The sequence below is a fragment of the Miniopterus schreibersii genome (assembly GCF_964146895.1).
Source record: "Miniopterus schreibersii genome assembly, chromosome: 6".
NCBI classification, from domain to species: Eukaryota; Metazoa; Chordata; class Mammalia; order Chiroptera; family Miniopteridae; genus Miniopterus; species Miniopterus schreibersii.
Window position 1 is genome coordinate 65852126 of NC_138107.1, and position 27811 is coordinate 65879936.

The 27811-nt window shown below is 41.1% G+C and overlaps 1 protein-coding gene and 1 long non-coding RNA gene across 6 annotated transcripts in view; one reads left to right on the forward strand and one right to left on the reverse strand.

The window, feature by feature from the left end:
* Positions 1 to 9807: 9807 nt before the first annotated feature.
* On the reverse strand, positions 9808 to 11386 carry LOC308558383. Its single transcript, XR_013998993.1, has 3 exons — positions 11272 to 11386; positions 10525 to 10630; positions 9808 to 10404 (listed from the first exon to the last, which is right to left on the reverse strand). It is a non-coding gene; the product is annotated as an uncharacterized lncRNA (long non-coding RNA).
* Positions 11387 to 13232: 1846 nt separating this feature from the next.
* The window catches only part of TPD52L1 (TPD52 like 1), a 59526-nt gene continuing 44947 nt past the window's right edge, over positions 13233 to 27811 (forward strand). For all 5 annotated transcript variants that reach the window (XM_081140045.1, XM_081140043.1, XM_081140046.1 and 2 more), the window contains exon 1: positions 13233 to 13426. In XM_081140045.1, the coding sequence (XP_080996171.1) occupies positions 13408 to 13426 (19 nt within the window). In that variant the 5' untranslated portion in view covers positions 13233 to 13407. The remainder of the gene's footprint in view (positions 13427 to 27811) is intronic.

Here is a 27811-nt window from a genome sequence, read left to right on the forward strand (position 1 = left end):
TATTAAGTTCTTTAGATTCCACATATAAGTGAGATCATGTGATGTTTGTCTTTCTCTGCCTGGCTTATTTCACTTAGCATAATATTCCCCAGTTCCATCCATACTGTCCCAAAGGGTACGAGATCCTTCTTCTTTACAGCTGCGTAGTATTCCATGGTGTGAATGTCCCACAGCTTTTGTATCCACTCATCTACTGATGGGCACTTGGGCTGTTTCCTGATCTTAGCTATTGTAAACTGTGCTGCTATGAACATCGGGCTGCATATATTCTTTCTGATTAGTGTTTCAGGATTCTTAGGATATATTCCTAGAAGTGGGATCACTGGGTCAAAAGGCAGCTCCATTTTTAATTTTTTGAGGAACCTCCACACTGTTTTCCATAGTGGCTGCACCAGTCTGCATTCCCACCAGCGGTGTACCAGGGGTCCCTTCTCCACACCCTCGCCAGCTCATGCTGTTTGTTGATTTGTTGATGGCAGCCACTCTGACAGGTGTGAAGTGATACCTCATTGTGGTTTCAATTTGCATCTCTCTAAAGATGGCATCTTGATCTAAGTTACTTTTCAGCTCCAGAGCCCTAACGTGGAATGACCACCTGTTACCAGTGGAGAGAGGGCCTCATCCCCACCTGTTGCTCATGGGAGTGGAATTCTTGTGATATCCTGAGAAAAATAATTTTCTGAGACTCACATGGGAAAATGAGGGATTTTTATTTGCACGGAATTAAATCCCTGAGTTTTCAAGGTCCCCTCTCCCTCTGTCCCGCCATAAAAGACGTGTAGCTGTGACTTGAATAGGGCTAGAATTAGAGCCAGTGTCCAGAGTTTCTGTTCCATGTTGGAGTAGTCCAATCCATCATCAGGTTAGCTTAGTTTGTGTTTCCCATGGCAGTCCATCGGTCCGATGTGTGTGAGGTACTTATGGCCATGGGTCTTACAGGTGAATGCAAGAAAGCAGGAACAAGAGAGCGCCACGAACCAATAGTCACAGGAGGGAGAATTCCTTTGTTTAGGGTGATTACGTATTCCCAAATTTTCAAAGCTTTGAAGTGGCTACGCCCATTCTGACCAATGATCTCTGTTCCCAGGTGTGACTAACAGGCACCTTCCCTAGTCACCCCAGTGTCACTGAGCATGTTTCTATCTCCCCTTCGTTGGGCCCCTCCCCCCAGTGATCTGCAGCGGATAGGTTAGTGGTTCCTGGGGAGTGCAGAGCTGCAGCTTCCTGGTGAAATTGCCCAAACCACATGCCTGTGATAGCTTACCTTCCCTTTGCTCCTTTCTCATTATTAATAACTAGATAATTACAATGGTATCACGTGTGGCTGCTTTTTCATGAGACCAGAGAGAGGGACACTGGAGCAGACCTCAGAACTATTCTTAACACCTGAAGAAATTATTTATTACCCTTGCCTCACCTCCAACCAAATAGTTCCCAGCACAACCCCGAACCTCCTAACTCGCGGTGTCTTGTGATTTTGCCCTGTATGATCTGTAACCTACACACCACCGGGGAGTCAGGTTTTTAGTATTAGCTTCCCTTCTCCAGATTGGCCAGTTCAATATTAAACTATTTTTTCTTTCTATACTGCAGACTCCTGTTTGTACACTGATTTGGGCCACTGGACACAGTCAGATGGACTTAAAAACACTGGGGTTCCAGTAACACACCTAAATAAACAATAATAGAATTTTTATTTTCTCTATTCTTTCTAAATTCTCATTATGTACATGTCTTTCTTTTGTGTTCAAATTCTATGTTTTAAAATAGGGAAAAATTAAAATTTTTTTTTCTAAGAGACTTAGATTAAATATAGTATTACTCATCTGGTTATTTATTTGGGCATTTTCCTTTAAAGTTTTCAAGAACATTTAAATTTAATATTTGTCTTGATTTATTTGATATATTGTGTGTTTAAAGTGTTTCTTGTTTTATTTTATTTGAATTAGCTGGCCTTCAGATTTCTGGACATCTGAAACAAAAGAAAAACACAAAAATACATTAATCAGAAATAGCTGTCTTACCATACTTAAATAGTTCAAACCTAAGCCAAAAATAATATAACCCAATCTATAACCCAGAATGGTAATGGATTAAAACCACCTTCTGAGTTCACTATTAATATTTTCTTTTTACTCACAGATGTGAAAAGTAACTTAATCACAATGTTCTCCTATTTTAATATTATGACAACTGCTTCCATAACCATTTAAAACAGTACATAAGAATTTTGTGTCTTCTTAATGATACAATTCCAGTATGTAGTTATAAGAACTAATTTTTTGTGAATGTGGGCAGGAGAAATAGATAGCTTACTGAGTAAATGTATATTGATTTGTCTTTGATAATTTGCTGGTGTATAAACCTTAAATAGAAGAAGCTCAAGGCAATTGATTTTATAGACAATTGTATATTCTCTTTTTTCCAGGGCCCATTTAGATTTTATCACACAGCTGTCTTTTCTTTATTAGAAGTTACAATCTGAGCCAAATAGTCTTAATTTGCAGTTAAACTAAAGGGAATAAAAATCAAGTGTTTTGTTAGACAAAACATTAATAACCCACTTGGTGTTGGTGGTGGTGATTATATTTCATCAAATCTCTATCGTTCTATAGCCCTGGCAACAAGCCTGTAATCTCAGGCTGCACCCTCCCAAAAAGGAGAGCCCAAGATTGGATCTCACTTGAAGGTAACAGTTTATTTGGGGATGTGAATCCAAAAAACAGAAGTGAGCTGCTGGGAGCATGAACCAAGAAAGGAAGGAATGGCGCCCGAGGACACATGAGCAAGGGACTCTGCCTCCATCCCTCAGGACCCTCTGCAGGGCCCGGCAGGCCGTGCCGGGCCCTGCCCCCCAGACACGGGAGGAGACGCTTATCCCCCTGCTCTGAGCCCCATTGGGCAAGGGTTGTGCCCTGGGACAGGCCCTCCCTCACGCTTCCACGCTTGCACACGAATCTCAAGGTCTGCAGTCTCCACGGGGCGCCCAACGAAGCGGAGGCAGAGAGCGCCCCAGACGAGGTGTGAGGAGGGTGCTGCGGGTCTCACTTGCCCACAACTGACGGCTGACCCCAGAGGGTGGGCTAGGAGATGTGGGAGCACAGCGGTGTCCATACAGCACTGTGGGGATAAATGCACCAACAACAAAGAGAGAGAAGGCAATTTCTTAGGCATTTTAGGCAAGGAAAATTACATTAGCCTCCAGCACACGTGCTCGCGCACACACACACACACACACACACATCCCTTTATGTATATGTGTGCATGTCCTGAAGCTGGCTCCCATCAGCATTTCAGAGTCAGTTATGTTCATCTCTTCCAGAATCCTGGTTCAGTAACATCAAGTTGGTACTTTCAAATGCGGAAAGAAGGGAGCGTTTACACTACAGAAATTGGCAAACTCTATAAACCAGAGCATTTGGGGTGGGGCTGGTGGTGAGGGGTGAGGGCCGGGCAGAGAGGTGGTTTACCAGCACACCACTGCCATGTATGTATATCTACATGTGCATGTGTGTGCATATGCATAGGCACACATGATAAAGGTGTAATTAATTTGTAAATTGTATTCTTGGGAAATAATGAAAATTAATAAAAATTTAAAATAATAATTTATTGGTTCCAAAATACTATTCTTTCTGTGAAGAAATAGACTTGAAAATATGAGGAAAATGTTAATGACATCACCTACCAACCCACAGATTATACAGAGAAGAAAGAAAGGACACTAGCTCAGGTAACAATCATATGACAATCTGTAGCACCCATGAAACTTAACAGACATTCAAGGATGGAACCATACAGTACAAAAAGCCCTCCAATCTTCCCAAAGTCCCTCATTAAAAAATAAGTGTGTTTTACAATTCAAACATAGCCATTTGGGGCCCAAATTCAAACTATTGAAATCATCATATTGTTTATAACTTCTTGCAATTTGCAAGATCTTACCTATCACTTTAGATCCACAAGCTTCAACCAATTAGAAGACAATGTATTGAGCAAATGTAGAAAGGCTCGTTCTTTCAAAGGGCCAGAGCACACGAAGGGAGAGACCTCTGCACAAGCAGTGCTAGAATTCTAATTATCTTTGCTGTTAGGAACCAGGCCATTCTATTTATGTTTTCCCCATGTGATTTATTAGTAAAGTGAATATTCTAATGTAAGACTACTATCACATTTTAAATTTCACAATTTAAATTTCTTTCATGATATTTCCACTCTAGTAGAAACTAAAATAAAAGTTTCTTGTGGTGAACACTCTAGGCTCTAGTGAAATGTGTTTAGCAGCGTAAATATTAGCTGAATCAAATAATGATTATTAGAATCATAACAATTACAATTATTACCCTGGAATCTCTTTGTGTCTCTCTCTCTCTCTCTCTCTCTCTCTCTCTCTCTCTCTCTCTCTCTATTTAATAGAGCACTCTCTTGGTATGTCTTGCATCTCTAAAATGACCCAGAGTCCTGTAGCCAAAAATGAGTTAGGTTTGAACTTATTCTTACCTTGTTACAAGTCACTTTATCATATCATTAAATGCCTCTAGTGTACAGTGGTGAATTTATTTAAGTCTAGTGGTTCAATCTCTTCTTTTTTTTATTTTTATAAATACACATAAGAATATTGTCATAAACTTCTAACACTTGTATCAACATTGTTGTGGCTTGTATGATGATTGCTGTTAAAATTTTAACCTACTACCACACTGCTATATGCCATTGTAATTAATATGTTCAATGTTATGTATTTAATACATATGAAGAGAAGCAGGAAGAGATGAAGAGAAATAATTTACTCTTAGATCCTTGAGAAGCTGTTTGATTTAGTGAAATTGGAAGCTTTAGCTTCAAACAGACTTGTCTCCACCAATAACTGCCTTACCATGTAATCTTGGGCAAATTAATTAATCTCTCTAAACTCCAGTTTTTTCTTCTTCAAAAAAAGGAAAGCAATATAATCTAGCCTACAGAATTCTTGAAAATTATAATTTAGATAACCTATAGCACCATGCATGGAACCATGTTACATCAAAAGATCAAATTGAAACAAAACAATAACATTGTTATTATCTATAAAATTGAGATGATAATAGCTAATTTCAAGGGATAGTGTGAGAAATAAATGAGTCTATATATGTAAACTGCCTAGCAAAATGCTTAAAACAAAGTAGGTAATCAAGAAATGATAGCTATTATCATAATTGGATTTGTTGCCGTTGAACTAAGGCCATCTTTTACAGGATTGTGTTTTGAAGTGCTTGTGATTTGGCGCCATCTGGTGTTCATGTTGGGGACTGCGATTTTGAATGGATGGTGTTCAGCTTAGATCACTGATCCCTCATGGTGTTATCATTTACACAGTGCTTTGCCATGTCCAACAAGCTGTTCCTTGTTTTTCTTTATCCTCAGCTGAGAACATATGTATTGCAGATGTGATTCCCAGTCAGGGCACATACCTAGGCTGCAGGTTCAACCTTGGTCGGGCATGTATGGGAGGGAGCTGAGGATGTTCTTTTTTCTCTCCCCCGCCCCCACCCCTCTAAACATATCCTCGGGTGAGAATTTTTTATAAAAATACTGACAGAAGAATAGACCTCTTAGAATGAAATGGGAATACCACATGCCGAGCAGAAATGAGTACCGCGGCAAGCAAGTCTGAGTAACAGCAAGTCTAGCCATGATGATAGACTAAAGGTGGAATACATGCTCAACAGCAACACGTAAGTTACGGACAAAACATTTCCCTTTTACTTGAACACTTATATTGTGTACTTCAAAATTCTCGTGCGACTTTTCTTGAAAACGGCAGATCTCGGTGAGACACTTCAGCTTATGAAACGGGAGAAATCCGTTGGGAAGCCTCCCGTGTGAGCTACCACGGGCAGAGGGAGCGTGTGGCCTGTGTGGTCCTGCAGGTGGTGTTTCAGCAAAAGCGGCCTGCAGGTGGCGGTGGGATTAAAAACGGAAACTAAGGCAGAAAGCACAACCTGAATGTATAAGGGGAGTTAAAGGGGGAAGGAAATCTTTTTTTCCAGGACAATGAATTATTCACGCGGTTTGGTGGATCCTGTTTGCTCCGATTGACTCCACTCGCCAGCACTGAGGTGGCTGCTGTGCTCATTTGACAGTTATGGGGAATAATTACGCATTTTCCTCACGGAGCTGGTTTGAAATGTCACGTTGCTTGCGAGTCCCTGCAGTTTGTCAGGTTGCGTTAATTTTCTTTGTTTTCCCAGGGAGTGCTTTCAACTGCTAACCCAGCTCATAAATAGAGCAACCCCTTTCTTCCTCCTCTGAAAATGACAGGTGACTGGTCATGAGAGACACAGAAAGTGAAGCATCCGAGACCGATGGAAGTCAATATTCTTAACAGAAAGTCAATGTGGTTTTTGTTCTGGTTTTTTGGTTTTTTGTTTTTCAAAATTTCCCATTAATCTTATGCAACATTTATTTTAGGTTAATTTAGTCCGTTAAACTTGGCTTTTAAATTATATTTTCACCAACCATTCTCTGATATTATTACTGAATGAACTGTGATAGTAACTATTTAACTGTTTCCAGGAAGGGAGGGAAAGAAAATTAGAAATTGGAGGCAGACTGTTAACTGCGTTAAGGGCACTGGTTGAGGAATTTAGTCTGGGGTCGTGTCCCAGCTCCACTGTTATTAACTGTCTGACCTAAATCATTTAAATAATCTCAGTTAAATAAGACTCAGCTTCTTTGTCTATAAAATGGGGATAATAATACTTTCCTCCAAGGAGATTTTATGCACACACACACACACACACACACACACACACACACAGGAGCCATGAGATGGTCGGTGGCGAGCACTTTTAAGGAGATGAAAAAAGCATGAGGACAGGTGTGAAGATGGCATCGGGAGAGGAAGGCTGGTCTTACTGGTGGACACTTAGGCTGTTTAAAATCTTCACTATTGTAAATAATAGCAACGAGCATCTTCATGCATGTAGGCAAGGGTTTCTCTAAGTTCAGGTGTGTACCTAGGTGTGGACTTGGTGGGTTGAAGCTTGTGTAGACCCTCCGATTTCCTAGACCTTGCCGAGTTGTCCTCCAGCGCCGCCTCCCAAATTTACGCTCCCCCAGCAAGGGGCGCGGGCCCTGTGGTCGCCACCCTGCCCCGGCATTGCTAGATACTCCCCCCGGTTTTTAAGGTGGAGTATCCCCATGCTGTCTTGTTGTGATGATAATTTGCTTTTCTTTGCTTTCCGGTAAATTCAAATACTTTTCATTGACTTATTGGCCATTTATGTTACCTCTTTGTGAATTGCCTTTTCATTACCTTGGTCCAACGTATTGAATTCATGCCCATCTGTATTATTTGTAAGTGACAAAAGTCACTCATCCTTGACCTACACAATTCTCATGTTAAATGGTGGCTTCACTCTCTCCCCAGACAATACACTTTAATCTCCTGACATGTACACAGTTGTGCGGTAATTTTCAATCCCGTATACATTTTACATTCGGCAAAACATTCTATTATAATTTGTAGCCAATATTTATTTTGCTTTTCCCCTCATATTCACCATTCGTTTTTAATTCCGTTCTGCATTTCTGTCCTTTCACCCAGAGTCATTTTCTTTTTGCCTGAGTCACAGCTTTTTCTATTCCCTGAAAACCTGACAACCGGCTCTCACCAACCAGCACGAGGCAGGGCCCGGACTCTGCTGGTTCCCTTATTGTGTTTACTGCAGGTAAAGCATACGCGGATTCCCCGGCTCAGCCTTGACTGGCAAAGTAACACACGCGCGCGCACACACGCACGCACACACACGCACACAGTTGAATTTGGTTTGCCTTCATTTATTTAGAGCTTTTGCATTGATACTAATGATTTTTCATAATTTTCTTTCCTGGGACTGTTCTTGTTGGGCTTTGGTATCAAGGTGATAGCTACGCAAGGTCTTTAGAGTCTAGAGACTTCATCTACTGCTCTATTGTTGCTGTAAATTATTTTATAATTTGGTCAAAATTATTTTATAATTTTGGTCAGTTTCAATAGATGAAAGTTTTCATTTTTGAAGCGAAATGATTTTCTTCTATGAAATCTAAATTTGAAAGTACTCCTCAAACCTCAAAACTTAATAAATATTCAATTATATTTTCTTCTAGCTTTTCTATGATGTAAAAATATTTGATATTTGAATTTCTGTGGAATTAATCTTGAGATAGGAAGTGAAAATAATGTATAAATTAAAATTGTTCAAAGTTCTTAATCAGAAACTTCAAAAAATGATAGAAATTTTTGAGTTTTTTCCAATTTTAAAAATCTACTTTAAATTTTTTTGTTTAGTCTTGGTAAAACCATTTCATAGATTTTCACAATTTAGTCATTGTTTTGTGCTTAAATAACTTTTTTAAAAGTCTTGAAAATAGTTAACTTATGACAACCATATATTCTACATGAGCAAAAAAATACAATTTATAGATTCTTTTTACGTAGAGTATGTGTTTGAAATTAGTGAATATAAAGTGTAAACAATTCTCAAGTTAGTTATGAGTCAATATTATGTGGGATGTATTTGACTTGCTCATTTTTGCCATACAGTTTACTTCATTAACTTATTGCTGGAGCGCTCTCTGGAGAAACAGATTTCTGTTCTTTAACTGTCACTCCTGGGGAAGACTGAGGACCAAAGACCAAGAACAAGACCTTCTCAGAAGATCTCAGAAACTTCTCTGCACAACTCTGCAGGCACATTTTCTCTACTAACTCTTATTCAGAAGTTTAAATATTAGAATATTGGAAGAATTGAAGTTTAGAATGCTTTAAATTTTTCCTAATTCTAAAACGATTTTTTTGAATAATTATTAATTATGCATTTATTTTATTCTTCCACAAATATGTTGGAACATTGAGCAATACAGTATTTCTGATTTGAGTTTAAATTGCTTCAATTCATTTTCTAGTTTGCAAAATCAAAAGTTAATATTGTTCATTTATTCACATAATGAGTAAGAGCTTTCTGATTAGGTCATAACTGAGACAGGCCTACCTACCAGGCCAGGTCCTTGAATTGGACATAAGCTGGCGTGACAGAGCTTACGTTGGCATGTTATTACTGACGTACTGCACAGTTTTCATGATCGATTTGGATTGTTTATCACATTTATTTAAAACCCAGTTTAGATTATTTCAGAGTGTGAGTCACTTGTAAGTTTTAGGAAATAGCTAGTGTGGTTAATAAACAATCCTTTGCTGTTTTACAGTGTTGTTTGTGATCTACCCTGTGACTGTGGACAATATATGTGTGTGCCACCATCAAAATATCACGCAGATTTCTGCTCACCAAAATAAATGAGCCTCTTGGATCATTTAACTTTCCCCAAGGATCTTATCAATAATCCTCGTGACGTTCTACGTGACCTTTCTCTAATTTTTCAATATTGCTTGTAAACAATGAACCCAGAAGTGTCCATTGTGTTTGAAATGGAATTAGACCACACCTGATTTTCTGTTTCGCGAGAATGGTGTGGAAATACCCATTTATCTAAAGGTCAAGCTCTGGCAAGAGCAGCAGCTGGAAACACAGCCACTAACCACAGAACCTGCTAGTCAGCCCCAAGGGACCCTGGAGCTGTAAAGACATTGCACCTTTGAAAAAACAAGACAAAAATCCTCTAAGAAGTGGGAAACCCAAATAATGAAGGAATTGATGGCGTGGCAGAGGCCTGTCTTTTTGTTCTGGCCCTTTGTGCCTCTCTCTTGGAGTTTTCTAACTTCCATCGCCCCTGCTGTGTCCCGGACAGGCCCAGCCCAAGCTGACAACACATTTCTTTTCTTTCTTTCCTTGGTGCTACTGAAAGAGCTGAACATTTTGAATGGAAACATAATAAACACTAAGCAGAAAAAAATACGAAAAATAAACGAAAGAAATACAAGCAGTTTGAAAATAGTCAATTTCTCAAATGACAGGTTTTGGAATCCAAGAAAACCAAATGCCAACCATTACATAACCGGTGCAGGCCTGGGGCTTTCCCCCCAGCATTTCGGATTCCTTGTGCGGGACGGTCACATTCCAACCGGAAGGCCGATGGAAGTGATGTCTCCTCAATCCTCTTGGCGACCCTTCTCTCAAGAGAAGAGATGGGGCTAAGAACACAATTACTCGCAGATCACGTGTATTCCCGAGCGCCTGGCCGTTTTCCAGCGTTGTTAGTGATCTGTCTTGTGACCATGGACGACAGACGTGTGCCCAGATGGATCAGTTGAACGTCAGAAAGAGAAAGGCCTTCTGGTGCTGTTCTCGCGCAGAGTCCGAGGGCGACAGCCCAGGGGTCCTGCTGTCTCCTTGTGCTCTTCCCTCTTTCTTCAGAAAGGAGGTGAAGCCCTTCTGAGTCCTTCCTTGGACAGTGGCGTCTGTTTAGGCAGCGAATGAGGAAGGACTGAAGACGAGACAGGAGAACCCTGAGAGCAGGTCTACGTGGAAATAATGGGGCCAGTCCCCCCCCCCCCCCGCTAGGCTCAGAGGGCCTCCCTGCACTGCAGGCCCCCTTGAATCATACCGGGTAATCGCTTTCATTCGCAATGATGCTGGATCTTCAAGAAACGGTTGAAGTTATGGTCCTCACCCGAGGGTAGTTTTGCTCTGCAGGATACATTTTACAGTAGCTGGAGAAATTTTTTAAAATATTTTTTATATTGACTTGAGAGAGAGAGAAAAAAACATCAGTCGAACCTGTGAACTTTTGGTGCCCAGGACAATCAATACTCAGCCAGCTGAGCCACACCAGCCAGGGTTAGGGAAATTTTGGATTGTCCTAACTGAAGAGTTGCTGCTGGTACCTGATGGGGACAGGCCAGGGATGTTCCTACACACCACGCAGCACAAAGAATTAGCCAGTAAAAAGACCAGAAGTGCCGAGATGGACATGCCTTGTATCAAGACCTTGGAAAACAAATACATTTCAATGTTTTTAAAGACTGCTCTTTAAAAATGAGTATATATTTTAAAGTTTTAAAGTATAAAGGAGTAAGCGTTAACATTCACGTATATAAGAAAGTCAGGGTAAATTTAAATAGTGTCCCTTTATAATGAAAAAGAAAGCACCGTTGTCCTCTAAATTCTCTGAACTTTCATGCACGCTTGATGGATCCAGGAAATATACCAGAAATTTTAGAGGAAGCTGGAAAAAACAAGATGTGTACACTAGGCTTTTTTCAAATGATTTTATATAGTGAGCAGGAAAAAGGAAGGACATAACAATAGCCTCCCTTGGCTAAACCATTATTTGGGGGCTAACACAACGTACCTCGTCAATTCTTTCAACCTACAAGACTCAGCTGAGGCAAACATCTTCAAAGACATGTTCACTCTCTTCAGCAGCCTGCGTTAGGAGACCTCCTTCGCTGCTCCCCTCCGGCCAGGCACTGAACACATCGCACTGCTTTATAAAGCGTCTGTCCACCCCTCCTTCTCCCCAGACCACGAACTCCCTGGTAAAAAGGAACATGCCCTTTATTTGTATCCTTAACATCTAACACAGTCCCTGGCACAGAGAATACTCAATAACTATTTCTGAATGAATATCAATATTTTGTTATTATAAACAATGGTGAAAGATATTGAGGAGGTAGTAGCTTAAAATTTTATAAATCAGAGAAATGAGCCAGAGTTTAGATGAAGGTTAGATGACTCAAGCTGGAAAGTCATTGACTATTTTTAGCTCCCTTTAACAGCTGGGAGTCAAGCCTAACCTGGTGTTTAATTTCCAGGGTGGAGGGGACCAGAACAACTGCATAGACTCTAAAACTGATTTAATCACAGACTCTAATTTGTCACTTGGTACATCCATGGTCACTGTCACCAAAAGTCATTTAAAAAGCCCTATTCTTGGTGTTCTATAGAGCAATTTTAATGGCAATGATTACAAATCAGGGATATATTGACTATCACAAGAAAAAACACTGATGTGTTTTTACATGTGCCAGGAAATCATGAGTGTTCCTTCTCTCAAACGCATTAATGTTTATTAAGTCTATACTTTGACAGTAACTTGGGCATGGATAAAATAGAACCTGCTGGTGAGTTAATTGTTTATTCAATAAATCTTTTCTTCAGCTATGAATTTGCATAAGGCTTTTTGATAGGAAATACGGGGTGCTCAGTACGGGACTGACACTTGGCCCTGACAGACTTTACTATCTATTTTAAGAAATAAATTTTAAAAACTGGGGGAGAAAAGGCAAACCAAGACCAAATGTAAATATACTACATTTCATTTTATAGATGAAGATTGTGTAGATGTGAAGAAAAGGGGGAGCTCTGAGCAGCTAAAGGCCTGAGCAGGGGAGACGCGAGTCGATAATTCTTAGTCTCTGCCCTGCTTTCTGGTCACGTTGCCAGGCCAGGCTTGGAATAGGACTGTAAGTTTCTAGTCTTTTCTTGAAAGTGTGGCTGCTCCCTCAACCTACAGACATGGCCTATGGGTTTTTGGATTAGAAAATATATACAGTTGCCTTATTATTTGAAAATTCCGTATTTGTGATTTTACCTCCTCACTAAATTTTTTCTATAACTCCAAAATCAATACAGCACTTCCACGGTCATTGCCAGACACGGGCAGAGCCCTGAAAAACCTGGGCAGACAGAGCATGCCTTCCCAGCAGAGGTCAAACAAGGCTAAGCTCTACCTTTTTATTTCAGCTCTCAGGCTGTGAACAGGTGCCCTTTTCACAGATACAAATAAACCATTTTTGTGCTTTTTTTTTTGGGGGGGGGGGTGATATTTAAAATGGCTCCCAAGCACAGTGTTGAAGGTTTCTAGTGTCCTAGGGACAAAATACATACGTTTAAGAAGCTGAGTAAATTTCATGCAGTATGAGTCATAATGCTGTTGGTCCTGAGCTCAATGTTAATGAGTTAACGAACAATATATGTTAAGTACGGTATCTTTAAACAGAAACACGCATAAAACAAGGTCATATATTGGTCAGTTGACAAAAATGTTGGGTCCAGAGGGTGACAGATACCAAGCAGTGTTTCCAGCAGGAGCGATAATGCTTCCCTGCTGTAGATGTTCCCTCCTTCCCCTCTCCCCTGGCATTTGCCCTGACACAACCAGGGGCAGGGCCTGGTTGGTCTCGGGCCGCATTTACTCGGCCTGAGCGCGCCCTGAGCCGGGAGGGGGCGCTCTCCGCCCAGTGCTCCGAGTGGCCGCCAGGTGGCGCCCAGCGGCGGGCCCGCCCCGGTGCGGGCGGGGCCAGGTGGGCCGGAGGGGGCGGCGGCCACCAGGCGCGGCGGGCGGGGTGCCCGAGGCTCCTGGCTCCCCGCGCGCAGAGCTCGCGACACGCGGGCGGAGACGGCGCGGGGGCTGCGCGCCGCGGGCTGAAGCGGCCCCGCTGCCTGACTGCGAGCACCCCGCCGCGCTCAGCCCGGAGTCGGCACCATGGAGGCGCAGGCACAGGGTGAGTGGCGGGGCTCAGCCCCCGGGGGTCAGCCCCTCGGCGCGCACGGGGCGCTTTTCCCGCATCACCTAACTTCTCGGGGAGCGCACCGGCGCCGTCCTCGCAGGTCCGCGGCTCTGCTCCTGCCCGCGTCCGCGGGGGAATTCCTGCTCCCCACACTCGGGGTTGCTGTGGGGCTGCCACCAGTGAAGATGGTCCCTGGAGAGGTCCCTCCGCAGGAAATTCGCCCCCGGAGTGCCCTCGCCGCTCTCCCCGGCCAGTCCCCGCTTCCTTACCTCGCGAGCGCCCCCGGGACCTGTTGTACCGGGTCCTTCCCTTTCCGCGGGGAGCGGGAGGGAGCGCGGCTTCCTCGCGCCAGGCGGTGGCTCGCGTCCCGCACGCGTTTCCAAATGCGGGGCTGAGCGCGGGGCGCGCCGAGGTGGAGGCTCCGCGGAGACCCGCGTCTCCGGGATACGCGGGAGGCTGGGCGCGCGGGGACCGCCTTCCCGGGAGAGCAGAGCGTTGCCCGCCGCCGATCCGCAGCGGACCCACCGGTTTCCCGGGGTCCCGGAGCGCCCCGCTGCCTCCCGGGCGTGCGGTCGCCCAGCCCCCCCCCCCCCCCCCGGGGCCGCCGGCTGGAGGAACCCGCGACGGCTTCGCGAAGGGCACCCTTGTTCCGGGGTCACACCGGGACCGGGGCTTGGGGAGCCCGATGGCCTCGTGCGAGGGCGGGAGCGCACGGAGCGTGGACGGGAGCAGGAGGCCGGGAGGAGGGGCGCAGGTTCTGGGGTCCGCGGGAGCAGCGCCGGGGAGGGACGGGTGCAGTTCAGTCCCTTCAGCCTTAAAGCAGCCGTCGCTCCCTCCTGATCCCGCGCAGGGCATTCTGCGGTGGCTTTGAAGGTAAGAGGAGACGAGGTTCGTGACCCTGTGCGCTCGCCCGGTAGGGGCAGAAGCGGCCCGGGGAGAGCGGCTTGGCCGCACGGGGCCCGGAGCCGCCCAGCAGGTTTGCTGCCAGGGTTACGACGGTCCGAACAGCCTGAGCCAAGATCCCGTCCATGAAACAGCCCAATATTTAAATAAGAAAGGAGAATTCAGCCCCCCTGAGGTTGGTCAAATTCAAGAGCAGAGGTCGGCTAAGAGGCTTTCCAGGTGGGAACCTCACTGGAGATTTCCGGCCTGATTTGCAAATTAGAGTTATTTGGAGAGTTTTAAATACTGGCTCTCGCTAATCCCAGACCAGTCAACCTGGCATCTCTGGGGCCTGGGCACTGGTATATTTGAAAGCTTTCCAGGTCATTCTATTACTCGGTGAGTTGGAGAAAAACTAATTCTGAAGACATTTGAAACTGCAGGTTGGAACCACGGGGCCATTGGTTTGCTTTACTTGGGAGATCTGCTTAACAAACATTCTGGTGCTTTTCTTTGCCACGCACTGTGCTAGGAGAAGCAGACACAGATTTGATTTCTGCTTCCAGAAGTTTACAGTAGAGGAAGAGACAGACATTCATTTGAGGGTTATTCAATAAATATGAAGTTGCACCCTGTTTATGATGTGGAAAGAGGACCACATAGTGCAGGGAAAGCCTGAAAAACTTTAGGCCTGGTAGGTGATAATCCAAATAGTGAAGTTTGTATGCTGAGCCCCTGTTTCTGTTCTTTGTGCTTTACATGTGTTGACTCATTTCTTCTTTGCAATAGTCCCATGAGGTAGGTAGCGTTCCCATTCCTACTCCACTGAGAGGAAATAGGTACAGGATGTAAATGAAGTCCTTGTAAATCAAGTAGGTAATAAGTAGCAGAGTTGATGCTTGAGTGCCCCATTACCGCTCAGAGCCTACTGCTTTTAGCTGAAAGATAAAACCTACCTCCCCACCTGTTCTCCCCTGCCCTCTCTGCCACTCTTCCCCTTCCCCTCACGAATGGGAACCTGAGTGGGTTAGAAAGGCAAATGAAATATTCCTAGGGAGACTTGGATTAGGGTGACAGTCAGTCAAGAGGAGAAAAGTGAACAGATTTAAAAAACATTTAGGAAGAAAATAAAAATAACTTTGATTAGATATGAAGGAGGGTGATGTCAAGGCTGACCTCAACTTTATACGTCTACAACCAGGTGAATATTTGCCTTTTAAATCCTTATTTTCCCAGTAAGTACTTTAAGTTTTTCGTTTTAAGGCCTTATTTTGATCATTTAAGTTCTTTAAGAATAAAACTATTCACAAAACATTTATAGTTTACATTAAAGAGAAAAATCTTTCCACTTAGCATTTTTTCTGGCTAAATGAAACTGACTCTTAGATTCTAAGAGAGTCCTTTGCAGGTTTGTGTCATCAGCACAATTTATTTTAGAAGTATCTGGAGTGGAGATGACTTGTCTTTCTGCCTCTTGATCTAGAGAGAGCACAGGTGAGTGAGGTTAAGTAGGAAGCTGATGATGAGATGGCCCCTGTCCTTTCCAGGAGACCAACCAGGTGCTGTGGACACTATTTGCACATATACTTCAACAAATACGGCAGCCAGTCCTAGAAACTTTTAGGAAACTTTTAAGTGAAATTCTTGCAAATATGTCCTTAGACTTTGTAAAAGGAAAGATTACTTTCAGCAAAACAAGGGCACATTCTGGGAAGTTGGTAGAACAAAAAATTCAGAAGTGGGCTTACAAGCAAAGCGATTCAGTGAGGTGGGGCTGGAGAACAGTGTGGAATGGGAGCCCACGTGATGCCAGCATTCCCAGTTGCCTTCCTGGTACTAGAGAATGTTGCTTTAATATAATGATATGTTAGAGAGGAAATCTGGTTAGGAATGTAGTATTTTCTTGAAACATATGGTAGTTCTTTAAAATAAAAGGTCCATGATCTTTTAAAACTACCTTACAGTATTTCATTTTTTTCTAGGAAGTAACTTTGCTTTCCCAATGTCTTTAATGTTGAAAGAAAGAAAAGTTTTCTTTCCACCTAACCCCTGAGTATATTCAGATTAATAGCTGTATTAGTTTCCTATGACTGTTTCAACAAATTACTGCAAATTTGGTGGCTTAAAACAGCAGAAATTTATTCTTTCACAGTTCTGGAGCTAGAACTCCAAAATCACTATCACTGGACCAAAATCAGGGTATCAGCAGGGCTTCGCTTCCTCTGGATGCTCTAAAAAAGAATTTGTTTCTGCCTCTTGCAGCTTCTGGTGGCTGTGGGCCGCAGGCATTGGCTGTGTCACTCCAGTATCTGCCTCTGTGCTCCCATTGCCTTCTCTGCTGTCTGTTTCAGATATTCCTGCCTGCAATTTGTAAGAACACCTGTGATTTCATTTAGAGCCCACCTGGGTAATCCAAGATCATCTTCCCATCTCAAGATCCTTAACAATCCCATGTACAAAGACCTTTTTCTTACATAAGGTGGCATTTACAGGTTCCAGAGATTAGGGCCTGATGTGCTTATTCAGCCTACTATAGTAACTATTTTTTTAATATTCAGACATGCTAGGCAGAGGGTTCTCAGAAGTCCATGAATGTAATACATATCAGATGGATCCTGCCTGATTGCAAATTCCATTAAAGTGAAAATGTCCTGCATATCTTACTTTATACTTTGCTCACGGGACATTGATTTACCCTCATCTTGTTCCAGGAAGAATTTAGGGGAGTTTAAAAAGGTATATGACACACAGCAAGGTAATGTAAATTAGAAGCAGAGGAAATAAAGATAAGAACAGAAAATGAAGCAAGGAATGAAGCTCTAGAAAAATAAGTACAATTATATCATTTTTATTAATACTGTATGAAAAACAAATTCTTGCTTTGTGAACAAAGAATGTTATTTTGTTTCAAAACAATAAAATAATCTCTCCTTCCCCTGCCAAATAGCAGCAGGACGAATCTCTTATATTGTTGGGATCAGATTACCCAAAGAAAAAAAGTATTTTGCAAAATTCGGTGTAATTATAAACCTCAAGCAATGGGAGCTAGGTGTTATACATTTTGATTTGTGATATTTAAAAGCATTATTAAGAATATTTTTTTCTGCTTCAGAGCTACCTCCTGTTGTTTTATTTCGCTGTTCAGTGCGGAGGTTGCAACAGGGCAGAGGAGGGGTGAGCAGGAGAGAGCTGCAGCCCCCCGCCATGGGGAGAGCTTTGCCTGGGCAGCTGGTTTGCAGGCACTTGAAAACCTGGGGTCGGAAACACTTGTTCAAATTATTTTAACTGGACAGTGAAAGCCTCATTTGTAGAAATAGAAGCTACAGTCATTTGGTGGCTTTTTTTTCTGTAATACACATGGGACCTGCTCTGATCAGCTACTTTATTGACATTTATGAGAAAATATGTCCATATCCTTGTGTTGTTTAAAAACATTATTCTGTGTGCTGCAAGTAGTTATTGGACTAAACATGAAAAACACTTATTTCCTTCCCTGAATGTGCTACCTCCCCCAACTTCTCACTGATAGCCAGACAGGGTTTGAAATATTGATGAAGCTGAATCCATTCATCTCCGTATTTCACTGACGTTTCAATGTAGAGCATTTTTAACTTTGCTGAGAAATTAGGGCAGAGGAACTCTTTTCCAGAAATAACAGATTATGTGGGCATTCTTTCAGTTTTGTGGAACTCAGCTTAGATTCTGTAACATGATGTTTGAGTCATCTGTAGCCGTATACTAATAAAGTAGCATAAGCTTATTTTTAAGTAAACTTCCAAGAGAGTACTGTGTAATTTAAAAAGCATATTCTTGTAAAATCTGATCTTAATATAGATTGATATAATAATTTCGATAATCAATTGCTCGTTTAGGTCCTAAGTAAATACTGTCATTGTGCTATGAAACTACCTCTGACACCCTAGCAGCATGGTAAAGGCTGCTACTAATACGTTAGTGTTTTGAGCTGTGACATATAGTTATCAACGCATTGGTCAAGTGCTCCCTTGACCAAGACTGGATGGCTGGGCAACCGTTGGACATTTTCTCTGACTCTGCATTTTTCAAGTCCACTTTCTGCTTTCCCATGTTTGCTCAGGTGGCTTTGCCAACCTCAAGTGCTGTTTCCCCTCATTTCAGTTTGTCAGATCCCACTGGTGAGCTCATGATTTTCCCACTGGAAGTAATCCTCCTCTGCTCTCAACTCCCACAGCATAATGAATCTGCTTTATGTCCTTAAGAAGTAGCATCATAATTTAGAGTTAGGAGGGACTTCGTAAATGATCTGATACCGTCTCATTTTGTAGATGAAAGCGCTCCTACACACCAGGGGGTTTGCCTGGGCTAGTTTCCTATAAGTGGGGGGCGCAAGAACAGGAACTTGGTTTTCTGCCTTGCACCCTGTGCTCCTTTCTTACACTTTTAAGTTCAGCTTGCAAATCTTACTCTATTTATAAAACTACCAAGCGTAAATAATTACTTTTAAAGGAACCTGGGATAGTATGATATTTAAATAGTAGGATATCACTGATATACAAATTAAGCTAACATAAACAATTTCATATTTAAGTGCTTCAATTTTCTAATTGACTAACCTCCCCAAACACTTAAACCTAAAAATTAAATATATAAATATAGTAAATCTAAAATTCTCTTAAGTGTTGTAATATTACTTGCAAATTTAGTAGGATTTCCCCTTAAAAATCACATTTAAATGAATTACCAAATTAAACATTTAAAATTGTAATTATAAGCCTGATAGTCTCTCAATAGACCAAATTCTCTCAAACATAATATAAAATACCAAATATTCAGATGCCTTCCCACAAATATACTAGCTCTATAGCTTTGTTTTTATTAATTTCTTCATCAACTCATCATTCAATAATTATTTAAAGTATCTATGGGCCAGGCACTGGTCTAGGTTCCAGAAAAACACAAGCAACCAAAAGGAAAATTTCTGCCCTGAGGAAGTTCATATTGTAGGGAAGAGGCAAATAGAAAATAACATATATTAATAACGATATAGTATATTAGATCTTGGTAAATGCTGAACAATAAACTGATGAAGGGGGGTTGTGAAATGTGGGGGTGGGGGGAGTGGTTGTAGATGATTCTACATCTCTGTTGGATTAATACTCTGAAGAGACTTGATCAGTTAACTGAGTACTTTCCAGCAGAGAGGCGTGGCTTTCTGAGTGCTCCTGAGGATGCACAAGTACCAGAGATTTGGGTTGGGACTAGATTCCCACTCTTGACCCTGATGAATACTTTGAACTGATAATTGACCTGTCCACCACTCATGACTTCTAAAGGAAAACCTGCAACCCCCACATCACTGGATTGTATTTTGTATTTCTTTGGCTCTTACAAAATGTAAGCATACTTTGCGCGAACTGTAAAGACCTTTGAGGGAACCCTGAATTCCTCCATATTTTTCAGGCCACTCAGTTTTAACAGACATAGCTGACTGAATTCCAGGCATCCCTCATGGTTTTGTCCTGCAGTTTGGACACAACTTCCCCAGTTGCTTTCCCGATCAATTTTAACTCTCCAGGAGACAGTGAAATTCAAGAGGAAAAACACTCTGCCTCAGCTTCTCACCTCTGTAGGGTGTGGAGTGCAGTGGGTTACGCAAGGAAACCCGCAGCACGTGTTGGCTGAGGCGGGACCGTGCAGCCCTAAGACATGGGGCCACCCCACTCGGGCTCCTATTGCAGGCAGCTGCTCAGAGCCTGCGTCTCCCAAGAGTTCGTAAAAGTCCCCACGTGTCTCAAAGCACTTTGTAAACTAAGGAATGCTAGTTTTCCTTAGTGTTAGTAGTTGAATGTTTACTTTAAAAATCACTTAAAGCCTTTCATCGATGAGCAAATCATTCTCTTCTCTTTCTATACAGGATTTATGACAATGTGAATTGCACTGTTTTGTTTTTACAGCGTTGATAATTTTATTGTACCTGGTATATGTTTAATGCACACATTCTTTTTCACAGAATAGCTTCAGTGTAGCAGAATGATCACCCGTTTGTTTTTTTTTTACTCTATGGCACTAACTCACTTTTTTCCCATTCCTTCAATTTACTTACTCAATACCAGTGATCTTTGTACGGACTGAAATGCTGAGAAAGCAGCTCTTCTTTAAAGTGAGTTTCCTGCTCTCGGGCATGATACCATCGTTTGAGCATTCTGAGAAAAATTCAGAGGTGGTTTTGAAAGGGCCGTGTCGCTCTGGGGAGCAGCATCTTACTGGCAGTCTGGTTAAGGGAGGGGGTTTGAAAGGCATTTCAACAAGGAAAGTCACTTTCTCCCTGGAGTCGGAGCTCACCTGACTCTGCCGTGGGACAGACCTCTGACACCGTCCTGACACCACGTGTACATCACCTTTAGCCCATAGCTCTGCTTATTGCTGTCCTTCAGTTTTCGCTCTGGCATGCAGGTAACTGCTGTACTCAGTCTTTGGGACTCATCACATGTCTCAGTTTCCCTCAGTGCTTTAAAATAACTGCTGCACAAGGCCTACTTTCTTTTTATGTAATTATTAGTTCATCATATGTGATGTTGTAAACCAGTTCAACTTTATGGAGAGAAGATAGAAGGGAGGGAAGGAAGGAAAAGAAAAGCAGTCTTGTACCATTACATTTTCAAAGGTAGATTTATTTGAAAGTGAGTATTTTCACAGAATTACAAACCACCTGCTATGGTTAATTGGACACAGTTAGTGCCAAATATGGTTGATAGTGCTTTTTAATTGAGCAAAATTTTACTTTAACCTTGAAAGTCCTGAAATTACTGAATTACTGACACATTAGAGTTTGCAAATTAAATGTGGTACATATATTTTAAATATATAAATACATATGTATATGTTGGTATGTGTATATTCAGCTGTTTCTTGATCAGAGAAAATAAAGGAGGGTGTTAATTACTACTCCTTTACCCCATTCTGGAGAATTCAACTTACAATTGCAAACATGAAGTGGGACCGGCTAACATCAATATAAAACCCTGTTCCCTGGTCCTTCTAATGACACATTCAGGTATCAAGACTGTTTTCTATTTACTTTCTCAGAGTTCTTTTAAATAAAGAAACAGAACGCCCCAGCGTCCTTCTCTGAGGCCCAGAGGATCATAGCCAAATGACTTGCTATCGCCATAGCCCTTTGTGTTTGCTGAGTGCTTTTCAACACTGAATTGTGAGTCTTCACAGGACTTTCTGGTGGTGTGAAGGAGGCTGCTGTTGCTCTTGTGCAGATTACAAACCAGAACCAGAAGAGGGGGGAGACAATGGTTTAAAGTAATGTTGGACATGGGGCCCAAAACTACAATTTCTTTTTCTCTTTAAGATCTAGAAATGTGAAGAATGTGATGGTAGTGAACCAAGCAGTGAATATGATGTCCTAATTAATTAATTTTTACCCTGTAGTAATGCATTTGTAGCAGTTAATTAGCAAATCTGATAATATGTGATCTGTATGATTAGCACAAGTAACAGTGCCAAGACCAAAATTCAGGAAGATTCAGAGGTCAGCATATAATAATATACCTCTTCAGGAGGACTAGCCAAGGGAATTAAATAACATTTCGGTCATGGTGGAACATGGAGCTAAGGTAGTTGGGGAGTTCAGTGGTAGTGCAAAGGGAAAATAGCTGTTTTACCTTATTATGTGCATGCTATCTGTTTTCTAGAGAATAAAGAGAGAGGGGAAACTAAACTGAGACTTAACTGACATCATGGGAATTAAATATCAGACAAATAGCTAGAGAATTTGGGTATTTCATGCTAGCACTGAGGACAGACCCAGATAGAAGCAATGTAATTTTATGATAATATTTATTTACTGACAAACATCTGTTGAGCGCTTCTGTGTGCTGGGCAATGTATAGATTCTAGGGCTGCAATGATGAACTAGAACAGATGCTAAAAGTGTCAACACAGATAACTATGAACATCCAGGCCTTCTCAGTGTATCTTGGATGGTGTGAGCCACAGGTTTTTGGGCAGTTTCTCTCATCTCTCAGGTTGTCAAAGGCCAGAATTTTCCAGAACTGGAGTGAGTCAGTATTGGATGGTACACTGATTGTAGGGTCTAAGGAATGTCTGGGACATTAAGTTTAGTGGGCAGTTGAGTTTCATTTGGAAAGTTGGCTTTGGAGTGCCTCTGTCCTGGTGGCTCCTGTCCAAATCACTCCTTTGGGACAGTCCTCAGAGACAGGGCTGCCCCTAGGACACTTGTGGCTTTAGACAGGCACTACCGTGCTTCTTTGCAGCTGTACTTTGTGGAACCCAGTTACACATAATGCCCGAGAGTCCCTGGGAAGGCAGGTATGCACAGATGCTGAGTCACTGCCGGATGCTTTTGTTAAGCCAATATTTTTCAAAGCATGTTAGTTTGTCTGGGCATTGTAAAAACCAGTATAAACAGCACTGTGCCTTCTCTAAGGCAAATGTACAAACATCAAAAGCACATAGAGCGCAGGGGAGGTATGTAAACCCAAACAGCTTCACAGTGTTGTCACTTTTGACCACGTACAAGCACAAGCTACCTTTTTCAGGAGTCGTGAGCCGAAGTCGTGAGCAAAGTGTTGTAGGAGTTGCAGTTTTTGAAGACAGAGGTGGAGAGAAGTGGCTCCCTCTGTAATAGTCAGGAGACAATTGTTGAGGGGGTGGTTTTTGAGAGTTGGTTGAAAGTAAAAAGGAAGGGAACCTGCCATCTGGATGCGTGATGACATTCCAGGCCTTGGGTACAGTGTCTTAAAGTTCTCTTGCTTTTGGAGTACATCAGAGAAGAGAACATTACATTACTTTGGCTGAGAACAGCTGAGGGAGCACTAGCTTGGCAGTCAGACATCATCATCCCTACAATTTCCTTACTCGGGACCTGGACAACTACTAAGTAGGCATTGCCATGCAGGGTCCCAGTTCATCTTCTCCCAAACACAGCTATGCAGTAGGTGATAGTGTCTGCGTTTCACAGTTGAGTAAATGGAAGCCTAGATAATATAAGCAACTTTTGCACAGAGTACTCAAAAATTACTGTGTACGTTGTATGTGTGTTTATGTACCACATATGAACACACACATATTGTGGGGATTAAGAATTCAAGGAATGTCATTTTTGAGACTTTATACCAATCACTGTGTTATAAACAGTGAAGACGCCCAAAAAGACAAATTTCCCTTTTTTAGGAACTTCCAGTAGAGTCAGTCCTTATACAGTAATTAGAAATGAAAGTAAATAGGAATGTAAAGAAGACTGAAAAGCAAATTTGGAAAGCAGCACTAAAGGTGCATGTAGAATACTGAAGAATCCAGAAGGTCCACGGGGGCTAAGCTGGGCCACAATTGGACAGGTGGACACTTGGAGGGGTGATCTTGGAGCCAGGTTCTGAAGTCAGAAAGGATAGAAATATTTGAAAGAAACAAAGGTAGGTGAAGAGTGCCTAGTGAATGGCCCTGATTAGAAGCACATATTGATGTCACTGATATTTCTCTATATGATGCCACTGGAAAATCTTAAGGGAAGTACTTTTAATAAAAACAATGAACCAAGCATCACTGGATTGTATGAGAATAAAATTGCAAAACGTTTATAAAATCTGTGGAAGGTCACAGAACACTAAGACAAAGATCAAGCTTTAACCATCCTTTTACCTGCAAAGCCAATCTCTTGGTTTACTCAAGTGTTGGTCAAATGTAAAAACAAATGATGATAGTAATTTGGAATGTGTAATATAAGAGCTGCATAAAGATTCTTAATATAGAAAAGACATATTGAGTGGGAAACTGAAACCAAAAATACTAAATTATTGCTGTCTCAGTAAAATCCGTGAGTTCTATGGGGAGAAAGGAAGAGTATGTATGATTCAGGGTCCATTTATAGAGGACAGAATCCAACCACTTATTTTAAACGGGAAGAATTTGTTACAGGGCCATGTTAAATGGCCACAGAATCACTGTGTGGCCGGAGTTGTAGACTCTAGACTAAGCTTTAAAGAGCAGCTCTTACAGCTACTCCCCAGTACTGAGGCCCCAGTTGCTTCTACATGGCTGCTGTTAAGAAGCATTTGGGATCAAGAAGCCACACCATCAGGACTTGCCTTGACACCAAGCTGCTGCTCCTGCCATTGGCTGCAAAACTGTGCTACACCTGCTCCTGTTCGCAGCAGCAAAACGAATGGGTCACTCCATGAAGTTGGGAGGGGCACGGGGACCTCCCCCACAGAAAGCCGATGCCTTCACGTCTGTGCCTGGCTGCGGGAACAGCTCAGCTCCCGCAGATTTCCTGCCAAGGCTTCTGAGGACCAAACCCAAGTCACGTGGGCCTCTGGCTCCGAGGAGCCAGCCTCTGGGGCTTGGCAGTGGAGGCAGGCATGGCCATGCAGAGAGGGAGCTCAGCTCTGGTCTTGCAGGGCCAAAGGGGGAGGCAGTGTACGAATAGCATATCCGGAAGGAAGAAATAGTTGGCATTTTGTTTGTGTAAGATGGTAAACATTTGATTTGCATTAGGCATTTTGTTTTCAGAAGATTTTAATACAAGTATTTGCGAAGGGAGGGCAACAGCTTACAGAATTGAAAAGAGTAGTAGAAATTTTACATCAACAACAAAAGAAAAAAAGGAATGAATAGAAACCCTACCAAGCCAGCAAAATAGTAAAGAGAAAAAAAAGGAGGAAACAACAAAGTAAACTAAATTGTAAATATAAAATAAAAAGTCAAGTATACCATTGTTGCATTAAAATATAAAAGGTGTAAATATCCCTACGTTAAAGCAGAGGCTGCTGGCATTAACATAAAAACACAGATGAGAGTTGCTACAAGAAATATTCTTAGTATTTTTAAAGGTTGAGGAAAGACAGGCAATAATACTCAAGGCAAAAAGCAAACAAAATAAACCATGAGGAACAATAATTAAATTAGTAAGAAAACATAAAACAGAAGAAAAAGGCATAATTTGTGAAGTCATGCCCATTTGGCATATCAGCTAGAAATTCATAATCAAAAGCTATCACAATTGCAGGAAGAATTGTTTTAATAATTAAGTTTCATAATGGTGTATTTTAATAAGTAAATAGTATATAATAGGTAAGGACAGAAGGACTTCGAATGATCCAATTAAATTGAATTAATAGGATATATTATAAAATTTTATGTAGAACTTCATGTCCCTAACTCCTTTGGTGCCCTGAAGCACTTAGAAAAACTAGTGAACTACTTAGTCCAAAGAATGCCTTAAGACATTCAGAAGAGGCTTTATAGACCACATTCTTTAATTGTCAACAATATTAGAAATAAATATTAAAATATAACTGAAAGTACTTAACAACTTAGAAATTAAGAAACATGCTTGGGTCAAAGGTAAAATCAAAATGAAATTCTGTAATATCTAGAAAATAATGAGAGAACCCTCCAAAATCTGAGACACAGAGTAGCTACAAATAATACAAGTTAATACTGAGAAACTAGAAGAAAGTACACTAAAAGAGAATTTTAAAAGATCGAAGCAGAAATTAATAAAATTGGAAACAGCAACAACAGAAGTAACAGAAAGGATAAATAAATTCAAAAGTTAAATTTTGGAAAGATACATATTCCTTATGAACCTGTTCCGGAAGAAAAGAGAGCAAAGTGAGAAATGAAAAAGGAAATATAACTAAAATATTGAAGAAATTTTAGAAGGTCGAGAACACCATGTATAACTTTTAAAAAAAAATAAATTACAGACAAAGAGCAGGAATCTACATACTTTTTCTATAAAGGACCATACAGTAAATATTTCAGACTTTGAGGAGTCAAATAGTCTTTGTCACTATGAGTCACAAAGGACCCATAGACACCATAAAAACAAATGGGCATGTCTGTGATCCAACAAAACTTTATTTACAAAAATAGGGCCAAATTTGTCCTGTAGGCCAGATTTTCTGACCCCTGAACCAGAAAAAGCATATAGCAAAATATAAACTACCAAAATTGATCCAAGGAGAATATAAGACTTCAATAGATGGATTAATAACTATATTTAATGTAATTCCATTTAAAGTCCCAACAAAGATATTTCAGAATTGGATAAAATGCAGAAGATTGGATTACCTACAGAAGAATAAATGTGTGAGACTAGACAGTACATTGTGATAAAGACAACTGGGTGGGGGAAAGAGTTCCCTTATGGACTCTTAACAGATTCCATAAATTCACTTTCATCAAAACAACATGACCCTGAATCATAGATAAGTACCACAAAATGGAATCCAGAATGGATCTTGAATATTCTGAAATTTAATATATTCAATTCAATGAGAAATATGCTTTATTTAGTCACAAGTGCTAGTACATTTGACTGTCTGAAAAAATAAAGTTTGATTATTATTTTGTGCCTTTCAAAATTAATTTTATATAGATTAAAATATTTACAATAATAAATAAATGCAATATTAAAAGAAAAGTGAGATGACTGTGTACAATGAAATAACAGGGGGACTGTTTCAGCCAGGAGGGGAGATACAGAAGGTATAAAAGAAACACAACAGACATTTTATTCTATTTTGTCCTGTAGGCCAAAATATCAAATTCAATAGACAGACAGTAGATGGGAGAAAGAATTTTATCACATATAGCAGTTAATGGATTAATATCAATAAAATATTTTAAAAATCTAATAATTTGGTATACCAAAAAAATAGGCAAATATTTTTAATGGACGGTTTACAGAGGAGCAGGTCCAGTTGGCTAATAGCATATGAAAAGATGCCTAAATGAGTTATTTTAGAAAAAAGCAGATTTAAGTAACAATATGATAGGGTATTTTGTACCTTGGACAGGCAGAAAGTTAAAAGTATGGTAACTCCAATTGCTGAGAAGGAAGGAGACAGAGAAAACTTTCATGTGTTGCTGGTGGAAGTGTGAATTACTCTAGTTTTTTTGGAAAACAATTGGGCAACATCTATTTAAATTGAAATTCTCTTGGAATTTTTTTAGAACTAAAACTACCTTATGTAATGACAAATACAAAGTTGTTTATTGCAACACTAATTAAGTGGGTACCTATCAACCCAGAAAAAAATGAAATAAAATAAATGTCCATCTGAAGGGCAATGTTTGAGGACATGCAGTATTTACTTACCATGAAATATTCAGCAGTCATTTAAAAGAATGACTTACAACTGTGCCATTTGGCACGTATATTAAGTATGAATTCTGAAGTAAGAGTAGCAAGATACAGAGGAATGTGTAACTATGGTGCCATTTTTGTGAAACAGTGGCAGAAAGGCCATGTGTATATATAACTATGTCTGTACACACACACATTGCCAAAAAATAAGCAAAGCCTTGTGTTATCTTTTTTTTTTTAAATATATCTTTATTGATTTCAGAGAGAGGAAAGGAGAGGGAGAGAGAGAGAGAGAAACATCAGTCATGAGAGAGTCATTGATTGAGCCCACAACCTGGGCATGTGCCCTGACCAGGAATCGAACCCTGATCGCCTGGATCCTAGGTCGATGCTCA